Source organism: Apostichopus japonicus, chromosome 9, assembly GCF_037975245.1.
Source record: "Apostichopus japonicus isolate 1M-3 chromosome 9, ASM3797524v1, whole genome shotgun sequence".
NCBI lineage: Eukaryota > Metazoa > Echinodermata > Holothuroidea > Aspidochirotida > Stichopodidae > Apostichopus > Apostichopus japonicus.
The window spans coordinates 21,146,319-21,158,031 of record NC_092569.1 but is presented as its reverse complement, the minus strand read 5'-3'; the positions used below and the strand labels follow the sequence as shown (position 1 = coordinate 21,158,031).

At 33.3% G+C, this 11,713-nt stretch overlaps 1 protein-coding gene across 2 annotated transcripts; it reads left to right on the top strand.

The window, feature by feature from the left end:
* Positions 1–3,497: 3,497 nt before the first annotated feature.
* LOC139973097 (uncharacterized) lies at positions 3,498–10,400 on the top strand. 2 transcript variants are annotated; one of them, XM_071979502.1, is made up of 9 exons: positions 3,498–3,636; positions 3,810–3,905; positions 5,123–5,374; positions 5,742–5,825; positions 6,133–6,291; positions 6,864–7,069; positions 7,621–7,911; positions 8,723–8,990; positions 9,453–10,400. In XM_071979502.1, the coding sequence occupies exons 1-9, from the start codon at positions 3,555–3,557 to the stop codon at positions 9,701–9,703; spliced, it is 1,689 nt and encodes a 562-aa protein (XP_071835603.1). In that variant the 5' UTR covers positions 3,498–3,554; the 3' UTR covers positions 9,704–10,400. The 2 variants fall into 2 exon arrangements, with proteins under 2 accessions (XP_071835603.1, XP_071835604.1); XM_071979503.1 differs by lacking the exon at positions 5,742–5,825.
* The last annotated feature ends 1,313 nt before the right edge of the window (positions 10,401–11,713 follow it).

Genomic DNA, 11,713 nt, shown 5'->3' with positions numbered 1-11,713 from the left:
TCCTCTTTCTCGCTCCAACCAATTAACATAAGACATCCAGCAAGCAATAGTTTTTAAAGTCCATGGGTTCATGACTTCACAGAAGAAATGGTTGTGAACCTCTCTAGTAAGTACATTCTCACAAAGGCTTAATTTTCATATCCACTGCCACAACAGAACAGTTTTTATCGCGTGTAATCCTTTGAAACAAACAGATACCTGTATCCCAAGGGCCACCGTAGATTTCATATCTCGATGGTAATCCATGTAGTCATATTCTGTTAAATGCATAAACAAGAGAGTTTAAAAAAATAAGCTTCACACACACCCACAAACACACGCACACACACACCCATATATATATATATATATATATATATATATATATATATATATATATATATATATATATATATATATATATATATATATATATATATATATATATATATATATATATATATAATTAGTTTGTGTCTTCTTTTTCGAATGTAGACTAAAGCTTCCTATAACCTAAACAAGAATGAAAGTTAACAACATTGGCCTCAACTTTGGATTGTGTACTTCTCTGGGTTTTTTTTAAAATGTATTCTAAGAACTTCATTGACATTATCAGATTAACAATTCCCCATCTCTCTCTTGCAATCGTCCTAAGCGGTCCTGATACATAAAGTACAACATTAACAAAATCAATATACGTCAAAGTTCAGTCAACTGAACCACACTACTGTTCAGAGGTAGTTGCCATTCGCGGAACAATACGTACCGAAGCTCCCTGTGTAGCTTCCAAGCGTTATCTCGTATTGTGTTGCCTCGGAGCTAACTCGAAACAGGTTGTAATGAAGATATGCACTGTCATCATAGGTATTGTTGAACAAAATATCAATTCTTAGTTGATGATCTCTCTGAGCTGATATGACGTGTAATTTCTCATTTCCGAGCAAGAAACTAAAATTAAGATCACCAAATCCATCTCTCTAGTTATCCCAAGTCTCATAAAATGACACAGATCCACCAACCCGCTTCTGAAACAGCTGTATAAAAAGTAACCGCTAATTTCATAGAACTATACATAGTGTATAAGTCGAATATTTTGTTGACATGAGCCATGGTTGGGATTGGGGAGGATCCTAGCTCCCAAGGATTTACATTTTCGTTTCACATCCTCGGATAGAATGCATATAGTTAGTTTCTCACGACGGCAAAAAGCAACACTGTCCCGGAATTGAGATTGACAGTGAGATGTAATTTTGTAACTCTCATAATAGTAACCATGCATAGGATATTATTTTAGAAATATCAGTTGTGAAAATTCTGTTTGTACCTCCTTTACCAACAATGGTGCCCTACTTAAAAAAAAAATGCGTCAAAATTTGTTGTGTAGCTCGGATCGACTTGACGCACTAGGGCTATGTCGTTTCAAGTTCTAACTTAACGTAATGTCTGCTATAACTTTATTAACACTGGCGGGGGAGGGGGGGGGGGTGCTTTAAAAAATATGTCGATCAGGGGAGGGGGGATAGAGGAGAATTTGTGGTAAAATATGGGGGCTGCTTATATGAAAAAGTTATGAACAATATTGTTCACCAGGTCTGCTTTAGATGTTGCTACGAATTACGTATGGAAATCTGATGGCGTTGTAAATTATGAGGGGATTGAAACAAGTGATCAACTTTTTATTTGTTCGGGCGATATGATTTGCCTTTAGAAATGTAGTTTGAGCTTTGTTTTGGAATTATAATGTCTCAATGAGTTGGTCACGAATGTGTAATCATATATATTGCCCTCCAATATATGGGACTAGTAATACTAATAAGTGCAACATAATTGTTAAAATAGCTATTTTAACAATTACGGTATGTTGTACATATGTATTTAATTTGGCTGCATACGTACGTGTCGGCATAACAATTTTAGTGATATATGTGGCATGAATGAATGGCGAACAGGTATTGGTATATGGTAGTCGCAGTGACTAATGGCCTGTTTTCTTCACGGTCCACTTGATTAGGTCTTTCATCATAATTTGTCGTTGGGATTTATCTTCGTTCCTTCATTCAGCCAGTTGTTTAGTTTATACAGTAATTTTGGGCAGGGTGGTACCGTACTTTACAAACGTTCACTCAGTATGCTGAGTAATCATGACTTGTTATTGCAGTTACATATTTATTCCTTATATGTTGAATGTGAACAATGCATAATTACTTTGAATTTGGATAGTCATAAACAAAGTAAATAACAATGAATAAAATTCATACTAAAAATGGAATGAAGATCGTACTTCTCGTTCAATAACGTTTCGAAGTAATTTCTAGCTATATAACCATAAGAACATTCCCAGCAAATACAAACACGTTTTTGAAACGTTATTAAAACGTTTCGTCTTTTGTTTTGATAACGTTATTTGTGGTGTAATAAATATGTCACGAAATTTACGTTTTCAGGCTATTATTTCAAAACATTTTTGGTTAAAACATTAATATAACATTAATACCTCATAAAAACGTTATGCCGACGTTTTTATAACACCACATTTAACGTTACAAAAACCTATTTTAGTGGCTCTTTTAAAAATGTTATGATAACGTTTTGTGTTTGCTGGGTTAGTGGAATCCCGTGTTTACAAACGTTTTCCAACAGTTATAAAGTATTGAATATTAGAAAAGCTGCAGTAATGTTGTTCCGAAACGTAATGTTGCTGGTTATATTGTAAACATTACTTCTTAGCTAATGTGATACGTAAGGGCTTTGTCGGTTAAAAATTAATGTTTCAACCTCACCAGTTCACAAAAGAAGAATATTTTCCTCTTCATGTATATGTTAATTTACTGCCGTTTTTAAATGTTAGTGCAGATCCTAAAGAAATGTTGTCTAACATAATCATTCAGACTGCTCATTTATTTCTTACTCTTTGTTTGCGGAAGATTTTTCTTCGTTTGCGGAAGTTCCACTAATCTAATTTGCCAGAAATCCAAACCGTTGATAATTCTACAAAATTGTTCATGATATATTTTAAGGTCATAAACATTAGTGATTCCGTACACAAACAGTTATTTCCTAATCAACGCGGCGAATCTTTCCATTCAATCTAGGTCGGCTGTGAAAACAAGAGCCCTCGTTGATATTACAAACAGTGAGTTACAATATAAACAATATAAAAAATACGTTTTCTTAAATAACGACCCCAAAAATCACAAATATAAGACATAATAACAATTCATTAATTCAATTATAAAGAATTAGGTCTGTTTATTGATTATATATCATAGATTTTTAATATTGTGTCTCTGCGTATAATTCTGTAGAAGTAGACTTCATATTGTATTCCAAACGACGTCAATATCTTTCGATCAATAGCGTACGTGGCTGGTTTCCATTTTCTTTTGTCGCTTTTGGCGAATATTAACATTAACAATAATGCTGAATTTGAATCACGTGATCGGTTGTGTGTTCCCTCAAACTTCGGTATCTGCGTAGCAACACGAGGGTTTTCAAAGTAACTTAGAACATTGATGAGCTTGACAAGGAGTTATCCAGAAAAACTCTTAGTTTCTACTAAACATTGAGAAAAGAAGATGAGTGGAATTCAGTTTTCGTGTATCTTTCATTGCCTCCTTCTTGGTATTTGCATTTATTCTTCGATGGCGGGAAGCGTTGGTAAGTAGAATAACGGAAAGTAGATTTAACATTTCCTCTCATTACTTTGACGTTGTGAATTTAAAAACAAAAGATTAATCAGCAAACACGAATCAGTTATTATAATTGTAGCAAATATTTGTTATGTAACTGCTCGATGATGATTTTTAAACTAACGGTTCTTATGATTTCAGCTTTTTTCAAGTGCACAAAGCCACACTCATATAAAGATGCCGTTATGCCTTGTGAAGGTAACTGTAACAATCAGATGGAGGTAATACCGAGTACCGGTAAGTAACAGTTGCTATTTTAGCTTTTTTGAAGTTATAAATGTAGACAAGTAATAAATGTATCGAAGTAAATATTGACTTTTTTTTGCACTGCAAAGGGAACAGTAATTTAATTTGAAGCTTCATTTACATATTATATTCAAACGTATATGTCATATGCATAATAGTAATTATTATGAACTATTTGGTGAATATATAGATAATCCTGAAAAGACTGAATCTTAGTTAAACGCTTTGCTTGTTCATGAAGGGTTGTAGTGATGATGTATTTACAACCATCCTCTCTAAATATAAACTCTATTTGGCATTCAACCCTCTGAGTACTGGCCCAAAGGGAAAGAAAGAAAAAGCACCAAGACATCAAATAAATCTGTTTTAGAAGGAAATATATATGCATATTTTCGGTTCAAACGAACCACTTAATTTTTTTATGTCAGCGGATGTTCAGTTATCTGTTTCTTTAAACAGACTCACTAATATAAAACTCACTTTGTATATATAATTGTGTAAACAAACTTTATTTACCTCCGTATAGCGTTGTAATATATGTTAAAGAATGGTAATACGTCAAACGAAATGCCAGCTATGAGTTCTCGTTGCCGGGTTGTATATCAGGAGTATTGTATGTGAATACTAAATGTAAGTAATATAATAAGTTTAATTCTTCTAGGCAGAGTCACCGACATAAAATTGAGTGAATCTTTACGTCCTAGTTGAAATGTCTGAATACTAATATAGACAACACTATTTGCTTTCGTATATCGTTATGTTAACCAAATGGTAATGAGTCAAAAGAAATGCTCGAAATAATTGTATATGTTTGTAGGTTGCATATCATGATTTCATGTATCGAAAACTGACTTTAACAAAGTCATTAGTTATAATGGCTATAGTATTTTACAACTACAATTGATGGATCCAAAATACAAGTATAATACACCATCTCACTCATGACATAAACCGTGGGGATAATATCAACACAACGTAAAGTAAGAACGCAACAAGCTGATAAGTATTAAGAATATGTACTTTGCTATCGAAACATTCTTTCGAATATTTCTCGGCAAACATCTCTAATTCTTTATATCTGACAGTTTGACGAGGTAGGTTACATTTTTTCTTAGATGGTTAGATATTAATGTAAAGGATATAAAGAGTTAGCCTAGCATACATGGAAACGATAGGAAAAATCTGACACTAATCATTTTCGTTTACAGATGAGAGAATAAAAACGGAAACAGCACTTAGTGGAATCAAATCAACATGGATGCACTCTACTGATGAAATGCGATCATTTATGTCAACCGGTGAAACGTCAACAACTACAAAAGGTACGCTGGGAACGGACATTAGTGACCGATCAACAACTCCGGTGCACACAACAGATGGGGTGCGAATATTACCGTCAACTGATGAAATGACAACACGATCCAAAAGTTTGTTGTCAACAATAGTGATGCCTACAACAGGTAACGATACAGCATGTGGTGTACTTTTTTTAAGTATTTGACTCAGTCATAACACAGATTGGTATTCTTTATTCATTATTATGTTGACAATGTGAACGCCAAGAAGTATTTGGTTTAATACGGCTTGGACTAATTGAACATTAAGAATGTTGTGTATTAACAATGTTAGGTAAATTTTTTATAATCGTATGCTAACGTCCTATCAAGTGTCTATGTTTTTGATTATTACGGGACCATTGAAAACTTAGTGTTATTATTTATAGTAAATATCAACAAATATGATATTTAAGTATTCAATCATTAGATTCAATCAATAAACTAGCAACAACACCGAGTAAATTACTAATTACAACCATGCACTCAACAGATGAAACAACATTACTGCGGTCAACCGATAAAATGACAACCATCAACAAAAATGAATTTTCAACAACATCGATGGTCTCAACAGGTAACGTAATGGCTTTTAGTTTTGTTAAGAGCTAAAATGTTTAAGTGATAAAATCAACATCATATTTATCTACAACTACAGTTTTTTTTTGTCTGAAACTTTAGTTCTCATGTATCTTCATCAGCTGATATATTATGAATGTTCGTTTGAGCAACTAACAGACGGCAGTATTAGTTCTTTAGTATGAATACACTTGTTCAAAGTTATTATAGTTGATACATATTTATCTTATTTTAGATGGTTTAAAGAATTAACTTGTATTGCAAACGATTAAATAGCAACTAACACTGATTATTTCCATTTTCAGGTGCGGGAATTAAACAAGAAACAACAGTGGGTGAAATCAAGTCAACGTCGATGCCATCTACGGAGGAAATACGTTTATTAACGTCAACCGTTGAAACGCCATCGACAACTACAGCTACAAGTACAACTGTGCTATCAACAACACGGATGCCTACAACAGGTGATTTAAAAATGTTTACCATTAATACTACAATTACTTCAGTTCACAATTGGAGAAACAATTGTAAGAATTAGATAGGCATACTTGTATTCCCTACCGCCTGGCCTTCTCAAATATCTATATGATATAATACTTAGACGGTAAGACAATATTGTAACTTACTTTATATGATTGAACAGTAACATGTTTACATATTTGATAGCTTAGTTTCATCTCTCAATCAGATTATGTTATAATAGCCAACCAATAGCATTACCACTCACAACAGATATTTTTTGCAATATGCTGAATTAACCTCGGTTTAATTGACCTTTTACATGTCAGAAGCAAACTGAAGTGTTAAAGCTTTAAGTAACGATATTCTGATTGTTACCTCTCAAAATGATAGTAAAAATAATTCTTACAGTATTATACTTAAGAGACTTCTTCTGGGATATAATATCTCCTTTCGGAATTTCTAATTTTTGTAAACATTTGGCCGGGTGAGCATTTGAAAGAACCGTCATGTTGTTGAATGCATAGTTAAGTGCAATTATTACGACCACCGACTTGAACATGTCATTTTACTTCAGAATCCTGCCCAACCAACATGATATGGATGAACTGTTCATGCCAAACTACGTGCGATGATCCCGACGGACTCAACGGATGTTTTAAAAGCTGTGACGATGAATCAGGTTATACGTGTGTCTGTCCAGATGGATTCCTAATCAGAGATGGAGCATGCATACCGTTGTATGAATGCGGATGCTACCACTCGTCCATGGGAGTCATTTCGGTATTTTCACATAACTCGACATTTGTCATTTTTCGCATGTGTCACGTTTTTCGAAGATCTCTTTTAGAGAGTGTAAATAACATCAATATCAATAACTAAACGAGCGCGTACATTTCTTGTGTCCATACTTATTCCTATTATAAGCTTATTACTTATTCCGTTGAAAAATTCACATTTTTTAACCGTTTACAATATAGCTATAAAAATACGAAGTTTTTCGAAACGTAATTTGAAGGTTATATGTTAATATTAGTCAGAGTCGGATATCACTTATGACATCTTTAGGTTGGGCAGAAAAATTGATTTGAAGATTCGTTTGAAGTTATTATATCTACCATTCAAAAAATGCAGTAGTCACAACATGCCGATATCCCAATTTTTTTGGGGGGTGGGGGGGGGGGGCAACAACGTTCAGATTACAAAAGACAATGAATATTACGTTAACGTTTCCACTAATGTATTATATATTATTAACCGTTGAATGAAGTCTCATTTGAGCAGAGTTAACAGTTTCTCTCGACTTGCTCGTATTCGTGAACATTTCTGCACAGAACGGATCATCGCATCTTAACTTAAACTGCACAAGACATTGCACATGTGTAAATGATGTTCTCCACTGTGAAGAATACTCTTGCAGTCATCATGCAACCTGTCAGAACCAAGGTCAAAGTTCATATTGCGAGTGTAAAGAGAGCTACTGGGGAAATGGTACGACTTGTCAAGTAATCACAAACTGTCAGGATGTTTATAATGGTTTATCCACCAAAGAAGGCATTTATTTGATAAGTCCACCTTCTTGGCCACATGAACCATTCCAAGTTTACTGCAAAGATGGTTGGATGGTAAGTTTTCTTTTGGAAACCAGCATACTATTCATTTCACTTTTTCGCAGAACTGCAAATACGAAATTAAACTACACCTATTTAAAATGAAAAATTCAAATGAGTAAATGTTTTTGTGCAAATGCCTAAAGTGAAAGGAATCTATAAGTTCTTTTACTTAAACTTTCATTATAAATATGAGAAAGTTCAATAATCTATCAAAATATTGATCGAACACAGTTTTAGTATTTGTGGCTGCACGCTGTAATGTCCATGTCCTCCTCCCAAGCAAACCGTGGAGTTGCTTTCCCCCTGTGATCAGGCAACCAATGCGTTATGAGCCATCTCTTATATTTGGGGCTTTAATTACTATCCGACATTGTTCCCAAAGACTACTAACAGCCACTCACTTTACCAAAACTTTGCTTCCCTATATAAAGTCAGAAGTTCATAATATCAGGCTCTGGGTAATCTTTTCACCAGTGATACCTTACGATACGTAACTTGAGTAATTAATTCAAACCATGTAGGGCTACATGAGATATACCATCTAATTTAACCATCATGTAGGAATTGGATGTGAAACAACGTTTCTCGAAGTAGATAAATACCATCAAAGTAACATCATCGGTCTTTCCTAATTATCATGTTTGAAGTATTCTCAAGGAAGGTATTTATCGTCGGACAAATTCATCTTAAGTTGAGCAATTACATGATCTCTTCCAGACGCAACTCTTGTCATCCTAATTAAAATGTAGATCTTGTCAACAAAATATTCGACTTATACACTATGTATATTTCTATGAAATTTGCGGTTTCTTTTTTTTTACAGCTGTTTCAGAAGCGGGTTGGTGGATCTGTTTCATTTTATGAGACTTGGAATAACTACAGAGATGGATTTGGTGATCTTAACTCTAGTTTCTGGCTCGGAAATGAGAAATTACACGTCATATCAGCTCAGAGAGATCATCAACTAAGAATTGATATTTGGTTCAACAATACCAATGATGACAGTGCATATCTTCATTACAACCTGTTTCGAGTTAGCTCCGAGGCAACACAATACGAGATAACGCTTGGAAGCTACACAGGGAGCTTCGGTACGTATTGTTCCGCGAATAGCAAATACCTCAATCCAAAAAACAAAACAAAAATACACAATCCAAAGTTGAGGCCAATGTTGTTAACCATCATTCTTGTTTAGGTTATAGGAAGCTGTAGTCTACATTCGAAACAGAAGACACAAACTGATTCGTCACTTGATTCGTCACCATATATATATATATGAATATATATATATATATATATATTCACATATATATATATATGGTGACGAATATATATATATATATATATATATATATATATATATATATATATATATATATATATATATATATATATATATATATAGCCTAGTAATTTAATATACTGTTTACGTGCTTTACATTACTTAGCTAAATATTGTAAAAGGACATATTTAGTAAGTGTGACGACAGTGTTCCCTTCAAAGTTAAAATGAAGCTTATTATAATAAACTCTCTTGTTTATACATTTAACAGAATATGACTACATGGATTACCATCGAGATATGAAATTTTCAACTTACGATCAGGACAATGACTTAGCCGGCCAAAATTGTGCTGATACTCAATATCATCCCGGCGGCTGGTGGTTCAATGCTTGTACTAGTGTTCAGTTCAATGGAATATACGGTGCTCCTTGGGATACAGGTATCTGTTTGTTTCAAAGGATTACACGTGATAAAAACTGTTCTGTTGCAGCAGTGGTTATGAAAATGAAGTCGTTGTGAGGCTCGACTTGCAAATGTTTGCTACCATTTTTTCTGTGAAGTCGTGATACCCACGAATCTTTAAAAATTGCTATGTTTGATGGATGTCTAATTTTAATCGCTAGTGGTGATAAAAGGAGAGGATTACGACGGCTTTGCTTACAGAAGAGTAATGTACTTAACTCGATCATATTCAGGTTATATGATGTACGACGTACTATAAGCTAAGGTTATGAAGAACAAAAATGTAAGGGGTATTACTCAGGGTTTGTTTATATATCACCTGATCGTAACAAAGTGGGAGTTGGGTCTTGTTTCTCCAGACCAGCAGATTATAATTATTTAAATATAAAGTTGTAATTGAAAAGGCTACTACATCCTCCTATTTACAAATTGAGGAGATAGAGAATGTAAATGATGTATTTGAATTATCGATTGTGGACTCGTTTTTGGTTTCAGTAGTCATATGTAAGAAAGCAAAGTTCACCATTTTAAAGGGAAAAACTTTCACCTCATTATGCGGATTAAGACTCTTTTATTAAAGCTGATTAGCTTCACTGTTATGCAATCATCTCAAGATCAAACGAAAAGATTTTCTCAGTTTATTCTGATAGCATCACATAGCTTTGTAAATTAGTAGAAAATTGTGAAATTTCCAGTCAATATGATAAAAAAAATCAGTTTTCCTATTTGTCATATATGTGTCCTGTTTCATTTTCATCATATAATACATATATATATATATATATATATATATATATATATATATATATATATATATATATATATATTTAGTATATATATATATATATATATATATATATATATATATATATATATATATATATATATATATATATTATATCTTATATCTTTTTTACCAATTTGTCTGCATCGCCTGCCATATACTTTTTCTTGTATGAGTGTCTTTGTGTGAAAGCTGTATGATTGACTAAATTGTGGTAGACATGAACATATTTCCACAAAGTGTTTACACAAAAAGCCTTATGGTGTTAAGAAGCTTTGCAGGCTAACTGTAAAGCCTGGGGTCGATTATGGCGGGTCGATTATGTAATCACAAAACTATCCTAGCTATCGCGTGCTATAATTGGAGCCAATTAAGCAGATCTTCAAGTTGTGGAGCAATGACGGAGTTCTGTGTGGACGGTTTGGAGACATTGTGGTAGTTTATATACCATTTGTAATTATATGGGGGATTATCTCTCTTGGCATTAAGTAGACAAGTTTTATTTGTTACAAGATTATGGCTTTTATGGCTACTCCTATGGATCGGCATGTGGTATGAGGCCTATCCCGGGATTGTGATGTAACACATATGACATTTTCTAGGGATAATCATGTAATCTCATTCAACCATGTAAAGGAGTACAATTACTTGGGGATGGTAGGAATGCACTGTAGTATTTGGGTATTATGTCTGAAGCTAAGTTCTAAGGTAAAGTACACCATTTGTATAAAATGTATTAAGTGTATTACTTGGGTGGGACAGGACAGTCTACATTGGTTGCCGTTGGAAGGAACATCTTGATGGTAGACTTCAAGGCCACGCAGCATCAAGATTGTGCAACGCAACCTTACTGTAAGAAGTCGTTTTGGATTGAATATATCTGGGTTAACTGTACAACTACCTCTCTTGATTTATTTTGTGTATGTCTTCGTTCCCATGCCAATTAAAATACGACATCTTAGGCCAAGAATCCTGAACCGGCTGACACGCACTACCGTCAAGAGGAAAGTGTTTCAATATATATATATATATATATATAAATAAATATATATATATATATATATATATATATATATATATATATATATATATATATATATATATATATATATATATATATATATATATATATATATATATATATATATATATATATATATATATATATATATATATATATATATATATATATATATATATAGGGGCAAATATGTCACCAAAACAGAACTAGTATTGTTCGATACAGGTGACAAACGCCTAGTCGAATTACGACCTTCCTTACC